The sequence below is a fragment of the Macadamia integrifolia genome, chromosome 2 (assembly GCF_013358625.1).
Source record: "Macadamia integrifolia cultivar HAES 741 chromosome 2, SCU_Mint_v3, whole genome shotgun sequence".
NCBI lineage: Eukaryota > Viridiplantae > Streptophyta > Magnoliopsida > Proteales > Proteaceae > Macadamia > Macadamia integrifolia.
In genome coordinates, this window is record NC_056558.1 from 39,181,822 (window position 1) to 39,203,084 (window position 21,263).

The following is a 21,263-nucleotide window of genomic DNA, read 5'->3' on the forward strand; positions in this document are numbered from 1 at the left end:
GCCAAGTGTCCTAATCATCTGAGAAAATAGCCAAAAGGCCAAAGGGTGATCCGATGATGCTGACTCTATACTACTTCTATGACCTTCCCTTCCCTTCCTTCTCTTCTATCTCTAGACTCTATCTAGACTCTCCCTCTCTCAAAGTACTTGTAGGAGTAGAATTACTTAAGCAGCAGAGTCCTAGCCCACGCCGACGGCGACAACGACAATGCCCGGCGGAGAATTTAATAACTACTACTCTCCGGCGACATCACCCTCACCAGCACCGCTGTCGTTTATCGATGCAAGCGAAGATGAAGTCTGGGTATGGACACAAATCAAAGCAGAGGCACGCAGGGACGCCGAGTCAGAACCAGCACTAGCCAGTTACCTCTACTCCACTATCCTCTCTCACTCTTCCCTCGAACGATCCCTTTCCTTCCACTTAGGTAACAAGCTCTCCTCTTCTACCCTCCTCTCTACTCTCCTCTACGACCTCTTCCTCAACACCTTCTCCACCGACCCCGCCCTCCGTGCTGCCTCTGTTGCCGACCTCCGCGCCGCTCGTGTCCGTGACCCTGCTTGCGTTTCCTTCTCTCACTGTCTCCTTAATTACAAGGGCTACCTCGCCTGCCAAGCTCATCGTATTGCCCACAAGCTCTGGAATCAATCCCGTCGTCCCCTAGCCCTTGCCCTTCATTCTCGTATCGCCGATGTTTTCGCCGTCGACATTCACCCGGCAGCTAAGATAGGGAAGGGGATTCTGCTTGATCATGCAACTGGGGTTGTGATTGGGGAGACTGCAGTGATTGGGAATAATGTCTCGATTTTGCATCATGTCACCCTAGGTGGGACTGGCAAGGTTGGAGGGGATCGGCATCCGAAGATTGGTGATGGGGTTTTGATTGGAGCTGGAGCGACGATTTTGGGTAATGTGAAGATCGGTGAGGGAGCAAAGATTGGAGCCGGTGCGGTTGTTCTGATCGATGTGCCACCGAGGACTACTGCGGTTGGGAATCCGGCGAAGCTTGTGGGAGGGAAAGAGAAACCTTCCAAGCTTGAAGATGTTCCTGGAGAATCCATGGATCATACTTCCTTCATCTCAGAATGGTCTGATTATATTATTTAATCTAAATCATGTGTTAAGCAAATTTGATAATTAGTTTTTCTTCTTCTTCTTCTGTTTCATCTAATGCAGTGTAGTTAAGATAATGTCGAGATGTGTGGCATGTATAAGCTATGAATTAAATTTCCATATGTTCATCTTCATCATCTGAATTCATGGATACCTAGATAGGAAAACTCTGTTTCTAGACTAAAAAAACTGTAGCTTCAATCGAATCTTGGCATCTTCGTATCATATGGCTATATTCTTCATCCGATCAAGAACAGTATTTGAACAATCAGATTAGCTCAGCTTCAGCCTTGAGGTTACTATTTTGATGACTTAATTTAAACAAAAATTTGACTTTTGAAACTTGAAGTCTATTAAATGAAGAAATTGTAACTGATCAGATTTGTTTATGGGATCCTTTTGATTTGCATCCTCTGTTTCGATCTGTGATTGATCGAGCTTACCCATTCATTGGGGATTCTTTTAATTTAATCCAAAAGAAGACAAGAATTTATGGATAAGTATTGACTTTAACTACCTAAAAATTTGGAACAATATAGATTACGGAAGAGATTGTGGCAACTCAGGTGCCTTGGATTACGTACTTCTTTTGTTTACTCTCTCTAACGCATTTGGGCAAACATGTTTGAAATTTTTGCTCTTGAGATTTTATTTCCTCTCACTTCCTTTGATTGGATCTACTCAGGTGCCTTGAGTTTCAGACTTTTGTGTTATGTGGACGCAAATATACTCAGGTCCCTCTCTTCATCTTGATTGCAGAAACACATTTTCTCTCTCTGTCTCTCTCTCTCTCTCTCTCTCTTTCTTTCTGGGCTCGCCAACTATATGATTTGGAAGGGGAAAGTGTTTTGGGGGAGTATAGTTCCTTGCGCATGAACGAACGGGAGAGCACGCAGGGGGTCATTATTGTATTCCATAGGGAGAGGGATTGTCATTTTGCCTCCCCACTTGTCCAATGATTACACTCATCGACAAACATCATTTACTCTTTTTGGAAATATACAAAAGTCAGCTGCTGGGTCCCTAATGAATTGGCTTATTGGGTGGATTAGAGCACAGACCTGCCACTCCAACACTGTGACCATGGGCTTTGAAATCCAAACCTAACCTAGCCTACCTTGAAATTTCCGACCTAGCTTTAGGTGGGCTTGAGTTCAATAGGCCAACCCTCGTTTCAATTATGATAGTGTTAGAAGTTGGAACTCGAAACTCCCCCACCCCAAAAAAAAAAAATAATAATAAACAATTAAAAAACCCTTTTGTGGCTAAGTTGGATATTGAACATATACAAAATAAAAAATAAAATACGATATTCTTACTTAAGTTACACTGGGCCATTGAGCTAGGTAAAACACTTGAATTTCCAAGGCCTTTTCTAGGCCAGGCCGATAAAAATGGAAAGAGGAGGACATGCGAAAACATGAGTAAAAAATTTTCGAATATAAACTAAAAACTTTTGAACCTTAAGGTGATAAAAATTTATTTTCGTAGAAATTTTTGAATAGATCTTAATCTTAAATTCTTGTGAAAAAAAAATTGGCACTTTTTCCCTTTTTTTTTTTTCGGAATTTCACTTATTTTATGTATAAACGATTTTATATTAAAATTGATTGTTTTTTCTTGTACTTGTTATTCATTAGGAAAAAAAAAAAAAATCCTACTAGTAGTATTTGTATTCAACTTAAGATATAAAAGTAATGGAAAAAACTTCCCCATAATTTTAGTGTCAATTTCTCTCTCCATGGGTTTTTTTTTTTCTCTCTTATTTTGAATATATGGAAGTCACGTGGATGATACCTTTTTCAAAACACCAATGGTATGGCATGTAGATTTCTCCCTACACTAGCAAGTGGGGAATCCTCTCTTTAAATTAATATAAAAATAAAAAAAATAAAAAACCAAATATGTAAAAAAAATATTAATGTTTTAAAATTCATAATTTTTTTAAAGTAAAATTAAAGAAAACAGATTTTTGCTAAAAATTTGAAATTTGGTACATTTTGAAACTGGACATTTGAGATACTATGGGTGAAATCTATCCTCTATAGAGTGCTCAACATCTAGCTTTTGCTACCATAAGTTTTTTTTTGGTGAGAATAAAGGGAAATATTAGCTAAATAGAATGTTAAGTTAAGCATCCAAGACTCAGTTCAAAATTGAAATAGAAGATGGATTATAAATTCATGAGACAAACTAAATTTTTAAGAAGAGGAAGAAAGAAGCCCTTTTTCTTAAACACTCAATAGACAAACAAGAAAGAGTTTGAACAATGCTTAAATTTTTTAAAAATTATCTCAAAGGAAAATAATTTCACATAGATAAGTAAAGAGAAAATCACCTCCAAACCTCAGATCAAGACATTTAAACCAGACAATATTATGAGACGTATTCCCAAACCTCATCACTCATAAATCTTTGTTATGAGTTAAACCAACAAGGCTTTGTTATGAAGACCAGTTTGGAGCTGATTAGAACCAGAACCACAAGGAATCATTATGACCGGAGTCGGTTGGAACCAAACCCTTCACCATGCTTAACCAGGAAGGTTAGTTTGGACAATTAACAGAGTGCGTTTGATATTCCTGTTCATCAACCCTCATTGAGTTTCCTCAAAGCTTTAAATGACCTAAATAACCTCAGTTATCCACTTTTATCCCTTTTCCCTCCCTGATTGATGTCGAAAACTCCAGGGAAGAACCCTAGATAAACCCCTAGTCTCTCAAATTCCATTTCCCAAACCAGTCAATCCTTCTAGCAAGGCTTCACTCGAAGCTCGGGTTCTAGTCGAAAATGGCGTGTCTCATGATTTTACACAGAGCAGGGAGCTCCATGTTCGCTGCGCTCTTCAAAGTAAGATACTCTTCTCAGTTCATCTTCAGCCACAACCAAACCCTGAGATTCAAAATCGTATCTTCTGCAACTAGAGATATCTCCTTGAAATCACTCAGCACTTCAACCGTCCCTGATAAATATCAGTATCAGAGACCCCATCCATTTGATTTTGGGGTCTTCCAACGTGGACACCCTAATCAATGGAATTCTCTGGATCAGAACAACTTTTAGCATGGAGGACCACCCAATCAAGGTCAAAACTTCGTTCAATGTGGCAACCCTAACCAATGGAACCCACAACAAGGCCAGAATTAACAATCCGAATCCGCAGAACCCACAAGGTCAGAATTACCCTCAGCATGGAAACCCTAATCAATGGAACCCTTAAGATCAGTACCCGAGACAGGTCGTTGATAATGCAGCCCCTAATGCATCACCTCCCGCCAACGTTGATTTGATGAGTCTCTGTCGGGAGGGTAAGATCAAAGAGGCCATTAAGTTCATGCGTCAAGGTGTTCGTGCTGATCCTCATACCCTATTTGCGCTATTGAACTCGTGTGGGAACTCAAAGTTGCTAGAAAAAAAGTCCACGATTTCTTGTTGCAGTCTCAGTTTAAGGTGATGTTCAGTTGTGTAATAAAGTGATGGAAATGTATTGCAAATGTGGAAGTATGGTAGATGCTCGCAGAGTGTTTGATCATACTCCTGCAAGAAATATGGATTCATGGCATTTGGTGATAAATGGATATGCGATGAATGGACAAGGAGATGATGGGCTGCAGTTGTTTCAACAGATGAGGAAGTTGGGATTGGGGATTGAGGCCTGATGGAGAGACCTTCCTTGCTGTTTTGGAAGCTTCTGCTAGTGCAGAAGCTGTAGAAGAAGGCTTTATGCACTTTGAAGTGATGAAGAGTGAGTATGGAATATCCCCAGAGATGGAGCATTACTTAGGCCTTATTAACGTTCTTGGAAAATCCGGGCATGTTACTGAAGCTGAAGAGTTCATTGAGAAATTGCCCATGGAACCCATGGCTGCAGTTTGGGAGGCATTGATGAATTGTGCTCGAATTCATGGTGATATTGATATTGAAGACCGTGCTGAGGAGGAGTTGGTTTCTCTTGACCCCTCCAAGGCTTTTGAAAACAAGATACCAACACCACCACCAAAGAAACGCACATCAATCAATATGCTTGACGGGAAGAACAAGGTGGATCAGTACCGTAGTACCAATCCGTATAAGGCTGAGGCATATGGGAAATTGAAGGGTTTGGGTGGGTAGATAAAAGAAGCTGGTTATGTCCCTGATACTATTATAACCTAGCAATCACTAAGAGGGGGTGAATTAGTGAGTCTAATTTCGATCCCCAAAGCCTATCTGATATCTGACATGGCAAATTTTGATACACTTGTCCCTATTTGTACATTGTACACTCAGCCTCTCGTTGGCACTTTCAAGTGTACACACCCATTCGACATTCCACGCACTTCAATATACATATATAATGCAAACAAAAAGCACACCCACAACACACGATTTTTACGAGGTTAGGTAATTTGCCTACATCCCCAGAGTAGTATTTGTAAAGGTTTCGTACCTACTCAATACACTACTTTTGACTGCACTTGCAGTCGGGAACACCCACACATTTTTTCAAGCCGAAGTTGAAATAGCGCTCACAGTCCCGGTACAATGTGTAGCACCCACTCCCAGTGCTTAGCACCCGTTAAGCACTCAATAAATAATACAATAAATTGTGGCTTATTATCAATGCCCTACAATTAAGCCATGCTTAGCATATATATCCACAACTAGTTAGCATACTTGCAGTTCATCCACAACTAATCTTAACATACATATATGCATATAATGTAAATCAAAGGTTATAGAATCTCACATCCGATTGCCTGGGATGACTGAAAACTTGTATTGACAAGTTTAGTGCTCACACTTTCTCTCTCATTGGCTTCTTACTCTTCAAAGCAACAACAAGCAAACACATCCTTACTTTCTTCTCTTCCTCTTTAGCTTTGAGTTAAAGTATTATTAACACACCTCAACTACCTCTTTTACTTCATTTAATGGCCTAAGAACAATTATCATCAAGTATTCATGTTCATTCAAGGACCAACAAAGAGGGGGAAGCTTCTCTTGCCAAAACTATAGCCTTCCTTCACTTAAAACTCATTTTTCTTGTTGTCATTGTTAGAGTTTTAAAAAACGAAGAAGTAGCAACTTGGATGGAGTCATTTGGAGTTAGGGTTAGAAAGTTATGGCCATTTGAAGTTAAGCCAACCACAACACTCAAAATGGAATCTTTGGATGAGTAGTGTAGGCTCAGCCGGCGCCGGGCACAACAAAGGCGCAAATCCGACCGTATATCTCATCAAAAGGAATCTCTTAATCTAGACCATCAGATTCAAATAACGAATAATAAATCTCAATCACAAGCTTTGAATAAAGGAGTCAACTGATGATGTCATGCTGGTGTTAGCGTCAGCTGTCACTTTTTGTTGTCAATTTTTGATTGGCTCCTTTTTTCGGATTTTAAGGGAGCTTGTCTCCCACTCACAAAAGTGAAACGCTTATCAACCATGGGATCCGAATCCTTCAAAATTGGCTTTAATCAGATCTCGTGAGATCCTTAAGATCAGAATCTTTATAATACCTTCTATGTGAAACACCACAGCATACCTTGATAAGGTGTAACGCCAGAGCATCAAGGCTTATGCACTCAACCTATGGGTGATCTCGTGATCGAATTTGGCGTGTCACTTTAGCGCCCAAGCTCAGCAGCCTTTGGATGAGAATAAGGCATACGTGGCTTCCTCTGAGCCCTTCATTCTACAACTCTATACTCCTCTTTATTACAATTAAGCCCCTGTCTTCATATATTTCAGTGCTTAAAGACCACTAGAAACTCAGATCTTCAAAATCTTGAAATTACATAAAATCCCTTGAAATTTGAAAATTAAATATGGAAAATCCACCAAACACCGAGATCAGTAAGTTGATTTTTTGGTTTAGATTTTCGAACCAGCTTCACGGAAACACATGTAACTTTTTCATACGATATCCGATTGAGATGAAACAAAGTGCGTTGGAATCGCGACTAGACGCTCTACAATTTTTCAGAAGACCTAATCATCTGACTCAATAATGTAAAAAGATCAAAATGCCCCTAGAACTTTCTAATGACGCATCTTCCTCATACGAAATTGGAATGCGATGAAATCAAAACCGTTGGAAAGATCTGATTTTTTTCGTATCATTACATGGAGAATACTTTTTTAAAAAAATTTATCTTCAATCCTGAAATTGCCCCTGACTGCTATAAATACTGTAACTTCTTTATACGGTATCGGAACGCGACGAAATCAAATGCACTAGACTAGATAAATTACAATATATCTTTTTCATAAAGAAATGGCCTTCCAAAAATGTCATTTTCACTGTGAAAAATACCCCCGAGCATAAATAGGCCAATTTTACTAGTTTTGACTCAGAAACCCGCACCACCTACCATAGATGAATCAAACCACTCCATGTACACAATGTGGCTATGTTATCTCATCGATGACATTGAACACTGCCATGTCATCATTTTCGGCCAAGTCACCCAGAAACTGGCCACATCATCACCGCCATGTGGTCGGGTTGCCAACAAGGACAACCATACAACAACAGATACAAGGTATGTGCTTCATGACATTGATCAAGAGGACAAAGAACAGGCTTTACTCTATCACAATGAGCGTTTGGCTATAGCTTATGGTCTTATCAGTACTCCAGCTAGGACTCCCCTTAGGATTATCAAGAACCTTCGTATCTGTGGTGACTGTCACAATGCAACCAAGATCATGTCTAAGATTGTTAGAAGAGAGCTTATTGTTAGGGATAACAAACGATTTCATCATTTCAAGGATGGCAAATGCTCCTGCGGGGATTACTGGTCAAGTAGTTCTTCTGTTTAAATTTTTGGTTCATCCATATGAAACAGTTTTCTTCCTATCAGCAATTTTTATTGTATAAAGTGGGTTGCAATGCTTTGGAGTTAAGAAGAAAAACACAGATTGCTGCTAATGAATGATGGACTGGTGCTTGTAATGAGATTTCACTTCATTTGTAATTGAAAAGGTGAATTGAATGTTTAATCTTAAAGTACTTAAGAATGCATGATTTACCTTCCCTCTTGTCTTGATTTAAACTAATTTAGGTTGAGTGTTTACAAAGATTGCCTATTGCTTAGAAGTTTGAAGTTATAATCAGAAAACAAATTTCTGTCCAAGGATGACTGTGATCTGTTTCCATTATTATTATATTTCTTTGCATGGTTTTAACTATACTAAGTAATAGTTGGAATATAATTCTTGATGTTATGTGGAAAGGGATATTGGACTGCAAAACTATGGCAAAAATCTGATCCTTTGGAGAGCTTGCAGTAGCAACCAGAGACGCACTTCAAATTCGACAGCTCCCAATTGATCCATCTTGCCCGAGATGTGAATGGCACCTGAAACTGTGGATCACATTTTACTTGGCTGTTCATTTGATGAGTGCTGTTGGTTTGAGATTTCACCTCAAACTTTGGAGGACCCCAAACTTTGCCTGTGGATTCAAAGCTGGAGCTTTATTATGCCGTATGGAAACTTACTAGCTTACAGGCCCTTAGACTCGGCCCTTGGAGGCCCAGAATCAAGGCGGATTAGGATTTATTGTCTGAGACATTGCTCAACAGGTTGCAATTTCTGAACCGGTGTTGTTCCATTCCATCATCATTGGTGAAGCCCTTCCTATTCAGTCAAGCTTCCTCGCATTCTCAGAATGCTATGACTGGGGCTCCAAGTGGAATCTGATAACCTGGAACTGAATCGGCATCTCCAATCATCTCATGGGCAGCCACCAATTGAGGCTTCTAGAGTTTGTCATGATATAAATGCTTTCGACTTCCTACTTTGAGGTCTTCTACTTATGTTCCAAGGAAGCTAAATAGCATTGCTGACTCCCTAGCTAGGAAGGCCCTGTCAATGATATGTAAAATGGTTTGGATTATTTCCACTCCGTGGCTTCATGAGCTTTTTCCTCTGAAGCCTCCGATTGTTCACATTCCTCTTTTCAATAATTTTGTTCAAACGAAAAAGTAAAAAAATGTAATCTTAAATTACAACCAAAGAAATATATCCTCATTTCCAATTTTTGGGATTTGTTACCTGAAAGAGTCAGAATTGATACTGTATATCTAATGAGAGGTTAGACAATTCTTGTAAGTCTTACTGGTTATGAAGATGGATGCACAAAATGTACGTGAAATGAGATATTGAATTGCACCTCTTGAGGAGAATTGTGTTAAAGCTTCTTCTTGGTGAGTTGTTTTCTTTGGTTAAAGCTTCATTTCATAAGATTGTAATACATAAATCTATAAAAGAACCACATTGTAAAACAGCAAATGAAAATGAAGATCATAACCAAAACTTTAATCTAAGCAAGTTCTAAATTGAATTGTTGGCTAACGTGTGAGAGGGGGAGTGCCTCCATGTAACTAGTAATTATATCTTTCATGATGGGATTGAAAACCTGGATTTTTTTATATTACCATATTAGGACTGATTTGGGAGTTGTCCTAATTCATGATAAGCTTTGAGAAAGTCGCTTGAGGGGGTATGGTTATGTTCAAAAGAGGCATTGTGATGCACCAGTAAGGAGTGATTTAATTCAGATCATGGGATTTAAAAAAGCTAGAGGCATACCTAAAATGACCATAGGAAAAGTAATAAAGAGAGACATGCATAGTTTAACCCTCGTACCAAATATGAAGTTGAACAGAACTGATTGGAGGGCAAGGATCCATGTAACTAACCCCATGTAGGTGAGTTCACTGAGTCAATTGTGGTTGTATTCCCCCCCCATCCATGTAGCCAACCCCAATTAGTTAGGAAAAGGCTTTGATGTTGTTTGCTTTTTTTTCCCTTTCTTTCTCCTATTTACCCTTTGTTGCCATGACCCAGAACAATTCCCCATCTCTCCAGGTAACCTAAGCTTATATCAAAGTGTTGAATTCACTGGGCACCTATGAGATCTGAATTTGAGTAAAGAGCCTTAACAACCAACATGTCCAATATCTTTTCTGATTGATCAAGGTTGTACTCGCATTTAGTAGTAGCCTAATTTTGTTACCTCCATACAAAAAATGTTACAATGGATCATACCAGGGTCAATATACAAAGGTGATTTACTAAATGATTCAAGACCATGAATATGTACAGTGATTATGAAAGAAGGGGAAAAAAATTCTCTTATATGAAGCTCAAGATCCATAGAATGCTCAGGGCATGATCCTAGCAACCGAATGAGGTTGAATCAAGCCCGATGTGACAATGGATTTGCCTCACCAACAGATTTATTTGTTAAGCAATACAAACCTATTCACGAGCTGTGAATCAGACTCAAATAATGGACTATACATGTCGAATGGTGGAGACTGAATAGTTCAAAGCAATGTTAGTGACTGCTAAGTTGAGAAGTGAAGACTTGTTAGGAGCGAAGGGCTGATGGATGAGTATTTCTTCCTTCAGTCACTACCTCTATAGCAGTGTTTTCTCGTGACGGAACTCCCAGCCGTAACTTCATAGTATCATAGACAGTAAACCCGATAGCCACCGATGGTACAACCTGCTCCAGGTTTACAAACACCCAAACACACATTAACACAAGTGGAATAAGAGAACCAGAAGGGGCAAACCGTAGCTTTTTGGTTACTCCACCTTCAGGTAGTTGATGCTTAGCCCTGAGAACAGCTGCTTCCATCCCTGCTTCTTGACAATCAGAAATAGGGTCTCCATTGTCCCCTTCACCTCCGCATTGTCAGACATAGAGAGCCGTTGGACCTGAAAATATAGTTTTCTACTTTATCATCACTTCAGCTCCATAGCTTTTCAAAATCTAAATTTTTGGAATGTTAAAGTTCATTACCTGCATTTGACGCCTAACAACATCAAGAGGGTAAGTGAAGGTTTGACCCAATAGACCAGCAACTGATCCACAAAAAAGTTTGACCATGATATCTTTATTGTGTTCCTCAGGGACATGACTTTTCAACTCCTCATAGAAGTAGAACTTCAAACCAGAATATGGGAAGATTCCATAGAGTGATGGAGCTGAACAAAATGTCAAATGTTAATTGGGCAGAGATACCATGACAGTACACAATAACAGCAAAAGAATAACAGAACTACATCCCTTTGTGGCAGTAGGTAGGGCGAGCAATTTTGTACATGGTTAGCTGATACAGCATACCCAGTTTTACCAGCAGGCTTAATATTATCCAACTAATAAAAGTTGTCTACTTTTTCGATCACTAGTGGCTCATTCTTAATTTAAAAAGCTATAAAACAAATAAAAAGTAGAATAGAAACTCAGAAAGATGACCAGTTTCTATATAAGGACATACCCACACCACGATAGAGACCCCTTACTCCACTTTCTCTATAGATCTTTGAGAAACAGTCGTAAATTCCTCTATAAACTACTTCACTTCCTTTAACGTTCACACTTGATGGTCCAACAACCTGCACTGCTAATCACATCTCAGTCCACACTTTGTTTGAGAAGTTACAGCTACAAAGACAGGAAACTAAGGGAAAAAGAAATGAAACTACTAGTTCCAAGTACTTCACCTGATAAGCCAGCTTTGTCCGAACTAAATCAAGGGGATAAGTGCAAATTACTGCAGTTCCTCCCGCAAGTGACCCTGCTACGAGATCAAGGATAGGTCCTCTTTTAATGTTAGGATAACTGAGTATAATCCATCGCCTGTATTGCTCATAGGCCATATAATGCAGAGCTGCATATGGCACAATCCTAGCAACGCTAGCTCCATTTCCTCTAGAAAGAAATAAAAAAAGATAAATCACCAAAAAAACTTAAGAATTTATAAATAAAGTGAAAAGGTTCTCTAAGCCACCAGGGGAGGGTTCGCTAGCTCTCTCTCTCTCTCTAGCCATGAATGACCCTGCTGCCCTCCTATATGTGAAAGCATTCTACTGCACCTCATTGGTGTGCTCCTCTATGCCGCTTGCTCAGAGAACCCTCTCCCATCAATAATTTAGAAAAGAGAAAACAATAAGAAAAATAATAACCCGGATAAATGAAAACTGATGTGGGACTCAAATGAGTCTTGTTACCTGTAGAAACCAAGGATTCCTTCTGTCTCCACAATCTTTTTGAAGGACCCCAGCAATCCCGCACTGTGAAATTCTGCCCTTCTAGTCTGAAAATTTTAATTAGTTCCTCACATACCCACAGAAAGGAAGCTGAATTATTTATCTCAATTAATCTAATTGAATTGTATATAGTTCTTTAGGATCAAGAACAAATTTAAATTTCCGAAAGAGTCTTATACATTCTCCCTCTACTCATTACTAGCTGATTCACAGAGAATTGCAACAAAAACCCAAGAAAAGCTTTAGAAAAATTGCAAATTATCTGAGGCAGCATACTCATGTTGCCCCAAATGTTTATGTCCCAATCCCAGAGATAACAAGACAATCATTCCAAGTACATCCTAATCAGCTAATTATTGTTATTTTCAGTAGCATCTAAAATTCACTCACAGACTTCAGGGACAAAATTCTTGAGATGAGTCTGTCCAAGATACATTCTTTTAAAGCTCTGCAATGAATATGTTTACATTGCTCATAAATTATTCTTTCAATAGAATGAAAGACGATTACCACAAATGGTCTGTAATCATAACGGTTTTTCTTTTATCAGTTCTTGAGTTCTCATGCCAAGTAATGTTTCAATGATAAATTGAATCAGTCATTTATTGGTGGCGACAATCTACACCAGTTACTATGGCAAACAAAAACCATTTCAGTTTAGATAGCAACCAACCACAGCTTCTTTAATTAATTCTAAATCAGAAATTTAACAATTAATCTGAATATTAAATGGAATCAGATATTCTACTTATCAATACTTCCTACCAGAACCCATCAAAATCTTGAAGTGAACAGGAAAACAAAAGAACCCGATCCATCCCAAAATTTACTTTCAACGAGAAATCTCTCCCCTCAAACCCCTTTTTCAGATTAAAGAAAACCGTAAATTGCAAAAAATTCAAACAAGTTTCCCGTGAAATTAAAGTGGAAGACGAAAATTTAAGCAATCATGTAAAGAAATTGAGTGGGGTCAAACCGAAATCCTTGGAGGAGAATATTAATATCCAATTAATGGTAGATAGTTAGATACCTGGAATAAAATCTTGACACGCTCGAGAGGAGCCACGGCTGTCTTTGCTATCCCACCAGCCACACCTCCGGCTATGAGCTCCTTTGCGAATAAAGGCATCGCTTCCATGGTTTCGTCGAAGAACGACATCCGTCTCTCTCCCTCCTGTGATTCCTCTCCTCTCTTCGCCATTAAAATTCTCCCCCGAAATTGAGAGAGATGGAAGAGAGAGAAACAGATATAGAGAGAGAGACAGAGAGAAACCTTTTATCAAGAAATTGTATTACCAGAACCGTAAAGACACAGATTTGCAAAGAAGAATGGACGAAAGAGGAAAGAATTGAAACGTTTATTTCAGATTTCTTGACGAGTGAGATTCATCTCCACGCGCTAGACTGGAGCGTGGCGATTGACAGGCGCGTGACACTGATCTTCCTATAATCTGGTAGGGATTTCGGACAATCGGACCATCCGAGAGAAGACTGAACCAAAACAATCGCGTCTCGTCGCGTCCCAAACGAAAGTTCCTATATTTTGAACCAATGAGGAAATGGAAAAAGGCATCATTTCAAAATAGGCAGCTTTTGCCGCCTGGGTCACCATCTCTAATTGAAAAATTATTCCACTTTGGAAAAGACAGTTATTCTTACCAAAAAAACATAATAATCAAAAGGTTCGGTCGGCCATCAGGTCAACCAAAACCAGATCGTCAAGGAAGTTTTAATTTTGATTTGGTTTCGCCTAATTTTTGCCATAGGTTTATAATTGGGTTACTATCAAATTCGATTGGTCCAATTTTGAAATAGGTATGGGGTGAAAATATCCTTTGCAGTGAGTGCAGTAGTGTTGTGAGCATCGGATGGTCAAGAGGACTTTGGGATACGTGTCTAGATGCTCTCGGTCATCCGATGCTTATCGTACCACTGCATTCACTGTAGAGAATAACTTAAACCGATTGAACCAAATTAAAAATAGTTCAGACCAAATTGAACCAAAATGTTATTGGGCCAATTTTGGTTTGAGATATTATAACCCTCATAACAAATCAAATCGCATTGGAGAACAAATCAAATCGCATTGAAAACCAAAACAAAATTGGTAAAAAACCAAAAATAGTCTGAAATTCGTTAAAAGACCAAGTTTTCTATAATTTTGTATGAAAAATCAAACTCAAATGGGACAAAAAACCAAAATCAACCCGATTGCAAACTAATACAATAAACCAAAGTCAAACTGCACCAAAATAGATACCAAAATTTTCTTATTGGTTTGGTTTCGATTTCACCATTCCGACAATGAAACTGATTCAACTTCAACTAAAATTGGGCTGAACCAACCCGTTGACACCCCTAGCTATAGGTTTGTAAATGGCTTACTATCAAATTCGATTTTGTTCTATCTCGCCTTTTTATAGCATTTGATCGGTTTCCAATTTCAATCGGTTAGATTTGGTTTCATTTCCCAGTTGTTCTATAAAAACTCAATCCAAAACCAATCCAATAAGGGTTGGATTGATTTGATTTGGATCAAACTGATAAGTTTTGGTCGGTCCAACTAGGCTGGGCTCGATTGGATTTTGACACAAATTGTAATATTTATCTTTTAAATCCCTATCACAAATTTTAATTCACAACAAACTGAATGCATGAGTCAGATGGTGTTAAAAAAATGGTTTTTTGTTTTGTTGGGATAAGTGTCTCTCTCAGTCTCACTGTCGCACACTCTCACATGAGATTTTCTGGACAATCCATTAACATCATGAAATCTCGTGTTCAGTTCAGCCCCAATGTGGATTCAAATCTCAAACGACAATTCAGTAGTTTCTTCCAACTGCAGCCAACAAATGCATTAGACAAGTACTTGGGTCTTTCATATACCAGCGGCAGACCCTATAAGGCACTGGAGTTGACTACAGGTTTTCTCCCGCAACCACAGCGCTGTTCGCAATTAATTTCATGGACTCCTCCAGCAGATGGTTTTTATAAATTTAATGCTGATGGGGCTAGTAGGGGAAATCCCGGTATGGCTGCTATTGGAGGTGTATGTAAAGACTCCTTGGGAAATTTCATCTATGGCTTCAACTGTGGGATCGGTGCCAACTATGCCCTGACCGCTGAAGTTCTCGTGATCCGACAGGCTTTGGTTATGGCAAGCATTTTGAATATTCAAGTTTATCATTTTTTAGAGCGACAATATACTGATTGTCAATCTTCTCAATGAAAGTTTGACTACTTGTCTGTGGAGAATTTGTGAAGTTTTTCTTGAATTCTTGACCCGTTTTGAAGATTAACTTGTTCGGACATATTTTGATGGTGACTCAAATGAGAAGTTTCCTGAGATCTGTGATGGAAGCAGAGGGGTTGGGCCGAACGGCCCAAGTCCGGAGCCCATCACTGATCTCGTATGGGGGTGCAGGGGCTATGGTATGATTCGATCAGATCGACCACGACCCGATGGGTCGACCCGTGACTTGGAGTATATAATGTCCTATTGCTTGTTGAGAAAGTCATTGTATTTTGGGAGTTTTTAAGTTAGGGTTTCAGGAAGAGTTTTCTCACCGCTGCTTGGGTGTAATCTCTCTTCTGCATAGTGAAACATCTTCTTCACCCGAGGACATAACACACTACCTTGGTGTGTGAACCTCGTTAAATCTTTGTGTCATGCAGATCTATTGTTTCTTTATTTTTCATATTTCTTGGTGTTTGATCTAACAAACTGGTATCAAAACTTTGGGTTACTTCGATCCATGACTTCAACGAAATATGATATTGATAGGTTTGACGGCAACATCAGTTTTAGTTTATGACAGGTTCGAATGATGATTGTTCTCATGCAGTAGGATTTGAAGAAAACCCTATTTGGGAAGGCGAAGAAACCTGCAACTATGCAGTAGGATTTGAATAAAACCCTATGATTGAAACGATTTGGATGATAAAGTCATTTCAGCTATTCAGTTGTATCTTTCGAATAATGTTTTACAGGAAGTTCTCTTAGAGAAAACGACTGCAGAGTTATGGGTGAAGTTAGAGAATCTCTACCTCATCAAATCTCTCACAAATAGGTTGAGATTGAAGCAACAACTGTATATCATTCATATAGGTGAAAGTACTTCCATTAAATCCCACATATCTGAGTTCAATTCTATTGTTACTGATTTGAAAATGATATATGTTAAAATAGACGATGAAGATTTGACCCTATTATTGTTTTGTTCTTTGCTTCCATCTTATAAGCATTTTAGGGATATCATAATTTATGGTAGAGAGACAATCTCTATTGAGGATGTCAAAATGAATCTGCAAAGCAAACAGAAGATTGATAATGAGTTGACATCTACTAATAAATCTGATGGTGTTGATTTGGTAGCTAGAGGGAGAACGAATGAAAGGGGTTCAAATGGTGACAAAAATAAGGCTATGTCAAAATCTAAGCATAAGAATCTGATCTGCAATTACTGTAAGAAAAATGAGCATTTTAAATTTGAATGTTATAAGCTTTTAAATAAGCAGAAAGCATGTGGTGGTATCCAAAATCAACAGAAGATAAATGATTATGTAGAAGCTAGTATTGCTGAAGATGAGAGTGAATATGATATGCTTTTGGTGACTGATGAAAGAATCATATCACAAGATGAATGGATTATTGACTCTGGTTGTTCCTACCATATGTGTCTCAATGGTAAATGGTTCTCTACATACGAATCAATTCAAGGCGGAGTTGTGTTAATGGAAAATAATGCTTCTTGTTAGACTATTGGAATGTGAACGATCAATATTAAGATGTATGATGGCATTGTCAGAACTTTGTCTAATATCGGGCATATCCCTGATTTAAAGAAGAATCTTATCAGTTTAGGCACTCTTAATTCAAATGGGTGCAAGTGTATAGCTGAAGGTGGAGTCATGAAGATCACTAAGGGTGTTTTCTTATTGATAAAAGAAATCAATGTTAGTAGTTTGTATGTATTGTAGGGTACTACAGTCACTGGGTCTGCTGCACTGGGTCTGTTGCAGCAGCTTCATCATCTATGTCTGAATCAGATGTCACAAATTTATGACACATGATGTTAGGCCATATAAGTGAAAGAGGGATGACATTATTAAGTAAAAAGGGCTTATTATGTAGTCATAGTACATGAGCAATAGAGTTATGTGAGTATTGTGTGTTTGGGAAGCAGAAAAGAGTCAGTTTTAGTATTGCTATTCACAAGACTAAGAGAACTTTGGACTGCATTCATTCAGACCTATGGGGGCCCTCCAGGGTTACTTCAAAGGGGGCTGGTGCGAAGTACTTGCTTACTTTCATTGATGATTTCTCTATGAAGATTTGAGTCTATTTCTTGAGGCACAAAAATAAAGTATTTATCACTTTCAAACAGTAGAAGAATTTACTTGAGAAGCAGATTGGAAAATAAATTAAAAGGTTAAGAACCGAAAATGACCTAGAGTTTTGTGAATGTGACTTTAATGAGTTCTGCCAAAATAAAGGTATTGTAAGATATTATATAGTTGTTAAAACACCCCAGCAGAATGAGTGGCAGAGCGTATGAATAGAACCATGTTAGAAAAGGCGAGATGTATGTTATCAAATACAGGATTGGGCAAGGAGTTCTGGGCAGAAGTAGTTAACACAACAACCTTGTTAGTGAATCAATCTCCTTGCACAGCTATTGAGTGTAAAACTCTAGAAAAAAATTTGGTCAGGTAAGCCTGCAGACTACTCTAATTTAAAAGTATATGGATGTCCTAGTTATACACATGTGAATGAAGGGAAGTTGGAACCTAGGGCCAAGAAATGCATTTTTCTTGGGTATGGATCTGGAGTGAATGGATACAGATTGTAGTGCCTTGATCCAAAGTCACCAAAATTTCTTAGTAGCAGAAATATTACTTTTGATGAAACTGCTATGTTGTATCCTAGGAAATAAGTTCATGTTCATTGTGATGAAGGTAAAAAAAAATCTAGAGAGAATGTGAAGTTTGAAATTGATGATTCATTTTCAAACAAAGCACAATCTACTTCAGTTCAGTTGCTTACTTTTATTGAAGGAGATGATGCTTAAGAGAATCAAGAAGAAGAGCGGTATAACATTGCTAATTATAGACCAATGAGGAATATTAGACAACCACAAAAGTATGGGCATGCTGAATTTGTTGCTTATGCATTGTCTGTTGCAGATACAATTGAAAATAGTGAGCCTGCAACGTATTTTGAAGCTATTACTTCAATTGATTCTACAAAATGGTTGATTTCCATGAATGAGAAGATAGAATCTCTTCATAAAAATCAGACTTGAGAGTTTGTCAAGCCAAGAATAGGGAAGAAAATTATTGGTTGCAAATGGATGTTCAAGAAGAAGGAATCTGCCTCAGGTGTTGAAGATGCTAGGTACAAGGCACGTTTGGTTGCAAAGGGCTATAACCAGGTACAATAAATTGATTTTAATGATATTTTCTCACCTGTTATTAAGCATCGTTCTATTCGTGTCCTACTTGCTTTAGTTGCTATGCATGATTTGGAGTTGGAGCAACTTGATGTGAAAACAGCATTCTTGCATGGTGAACTAGAAGAACATATTTATATGCATCAACTTGCAGGGTTTGTTATTGAAGGTAAAGAGGACCATGTATGCTTGTTGAAGAAGTCCCTATATGGTTTGAAATAGTTTCCTAGACAGTGGTATAAAATGTTTGATTCAGTTATGACTAGTTTTAGATACTCTAGGTGTCAATATGACTGTTGTGTTTATTTCAGAAAGCTCTCTGATGGGTCATTAATATATTTGTTGCTTTATGTTGATGATATGTTGATTGCAGCAAAAGACAAGAATGAGGTCAACATGTTGAAAGAACAATTAAGTTCTGAATTTGAGATGAATGATTTGGAGGTAGTAAGGAAGATTCTTGGTATAGAGATCAAGAGGGATAGAAAAGCAGGGAAGCTGCGGCTATCTCAACAGAAGTACACTGAGAAGGTATTGAATCGTTTTACTATGAAAGATACTTAACCTGTAAGTACTTATCTTGCATTTCATTTTAGACTTTCAACTGCTCTATCACCTAAGACAGATGAAGAGGTGGAGTACATGTCACGTGTTCTATATTCTAGTGTAGTTGGCTCCGTTGTGTATGCTATAGTTTGCACTCGTCCTAACATTTCACAAGCTGTCAGTGTGGTGAGCAGTTATTTGTCATGTCCAGGTAAAACTCATTGGGAAGCAGTGAAATGGATACTTAGGTTCTTGAAAGGGACCTCTAGTGTTTGTTTGGAGTTTGAGAGGAATAGTGATAATTTATCTGGTTATGTTGATTGAGATTATGCAGGTGATCTTGACAAGAAGAGTTCACTCACAGGCTATGTATTTACTCTTGGAAGAAGTATAGTTAGTTGGAAAGCTACTTTATAGGCTACAGTTACATTATCTACTACTGAAGCAAAGTATATGACAGTGATTGAGACAATTAAAGAAGCTATTTGGCTTAGAGGTTTGTTGGGAGAACTCAGCATAGATCATGGGGTGACTGTTGTCTATTGTGATAGCCAGAGTGCTATTCACTTGACTAAAGATCCGATGTATCATGAGAGAACAAAGCTACAACAGACTTTGGAGGAAGGAAGATGAGAAGAGAAGAGGAAGAAGAAAGAAGAAAGAGGGGGGTTCGGCTGCTGCTGCAGGAGAAAAAGAAGAGAAGAGCAGAAGAAGAAGAAGAAAAGAAGAAAAGAAGAAAAGAGGGGGGTTCGGCTGCTGCCAGTTACAGCAGCAGGAAAGGAAAAGAGAAAGAAAAAGAAGAAGAAGAAGAAGAAGAAGAGAGGAGGATTAGGTGCGGCTGCAAGTGATTGAAGATTCGTTTTTGGTAACAACTACCTAGCGTAGTTGGTGAGCTATGGTGTGCAAAATTCTCTTGCTCACCAAGAGGTCTCAAGTTCGAATCTCATGGTTGTTTTTTTTTAGAGAATTTGTTGAAGATTTCATGCTTTTCATTCACTTAAAGCACTAAGGTCATGGAGGGGGAGAAATAAAGATTGTCCAAATCTTCTCTCTCCTCCACATCATCACCCACCAAAAGATTGTCCAAATCACATAAAGCAAGAAGAAAATCGTTCATTGGAGGGAGAAAAAAAAGTGAAATAAATTAGAAAAAAAAAGGAAAGAATAAGCAAACAAATTATAGGAAATTTCTTAAAATTTATTTCTCTCTTTTCTCTCCTCCACCTTAGCACTTTTGGTCTTAAAAGATCTCACAACCAATTGTGGGTTTCTCTCTTTTAAGAAAGAGAAATTTGTTACCCTATCTCCCCATTCCCTATAAATACAACTCATTTAAGAGGAGGGATGATTATTCTTTTCTGGCTAGAAAAAGAATAATGGATTAGAACTGAACTGAGATGCAAAATCAGCCCATTTGCAATTGTCCCAGATGTACAAGGAATATTCTAAATGCCAACAACGATCGATGGACCATATCCTTAAGTGATTAAAGATTCGTTTTTGGTAACAACTACCTAGCGTAGTTGGTGAGCTATGGTGTGCAAAATTCCCTTGCTCACCAAGAGGTCTCAAGTTCGAATCTCATGGTTGTTTTTTTTTAGAGAATTTGTTGAAGATTTCCTGCTTTTCATTCACTTAAAGCACTAAGGTCATGGAGGGGGAGAAATAAAGATTGTCCAAATCTTCTCTCTCCTTCACATCATCACCCACCAAAAGATTGTCCAAATCACATAAAGCAAGAAGAAAATCGTTCATTGGAGGGAGAAAAAAAAGTGAATAAATTAGGAAAAAAAAGGAAAGAATAAGCAAACAAATTATAGGAAATTTCTCAAAATTTATTTCTCTTCTCTCTCCTCCACCTTAGTACTTTTGGTCTCAAAAGATCTCACAACCAATTGTGAGTTTATCTCTTTTAGGAAAGAGAAATTTGTTACCCTACCTCCCCATTCCCTATAAATACAACTCATGTAAGAGGAGGGGAGACAATTCATTCTTCTTCTAGTTTTTTTCTCTTGCTCTCTCTTTAGTTTTAGTTCTCCTTTATCTTTTCTTTAATCACTTTTGTAATAGTTTTTTTTTTTTTTTTCAATTAATGCAAGC

The 21,263-nt window shown here is 38.3% G+C and overlaps 2 protein-coding genes and 1 pseudogene across 2 annotated transcripts; 2 read left to right on the forward strand and 1 right to left on the reverse strand.

Moving 5' to 3' along the window:
* The first annotated feature begins 71 nt into the window (after positions 1 to 71).
* On the forward strand, positions 72 to 1,248 carry LOC122092781 (serine acetyltransferase 5-like). The gene has a single exon (XM_042663079.1). The coding sequence runs from the start codon at positions 209 to 211 to the stop codon at positions 1,106 to 1,108; it is 900 nt and encodes a 299-aa protein (XP_042519013.1). The 5' UTR covers positions 72 to 208; the 3' UTR covers positions 1,109 to 1,248.
* A 2,596-nt stretch (positions 1,249 to 3,844) lies between these two features.
* Positions 3,845 to 7,981, forward strand: LOC122072169 (annotated as a pseudogene).
* A 2,168-nt stretch (positions 7,982 to 10,149) lies between these two features.
* Positions 10,150 to 13,498, reverse strand: LOC122059039 (mitochondrial carrier protein CoAc2). The gene is made up of 7 exons (XM_042621748.1): positions 13,196 to 13,498; positions 12,127 to 12,212; positions 11,620 to 11,827; positions 11,394 to 11,511; positions 10,916 to 11,100; positions 10,708 to 10,830; positions 10,150 to 10,615 (listed from the first exon to the last, which is right to left on the reverse strand). Exons 1-7 carry the CDS (start codon positions 13,364 to 13,366, stop codon positions 10,478 to 10,480), a joined length of 1,029 nt encoding a protein of 342 aa, XP_042477682.1. The 5' UTR covers positions 13,367 to 13,498; the 3' UTR covers positions 10,150 to 10,477.
* Between the last annotated feature and the right edge of the window lie 7,765 nt (positions 13,499 to 21,263).

Excerpts from the sequence above, each read along its gene's own strand:
- LOC122059039 (XM_042621748.1), bottom strand. The coding sequence starts at position 13,366 with ATGGCGAAGAGAGGAGAGGAATCACAGGAGGGAGAGAGACGGATGTCG. Across the intron at positions 10,831-10,915 it reads TTGTTAGGCGTCAAATGCAG|GTCCAACGGCTCTCTATGTC; the intron begins GTAATGAACTTT and ends CTATATTTTCAG. Across the intron at positions 10,616-10,707 it reads TAAGCATCAACTACCTGAAG|GTTGTACCATCGGTGGCTAT; the intron begins GTGGAGTAACCA and ends AACCTGGAGCAG.
- LOC122092781 (XM_042663079.1), top strand. The coding sequence starts at position 209 with ATGCCCGGCGGAGAATTTAATAACTACTACTCTCCGGCGACATCACCC.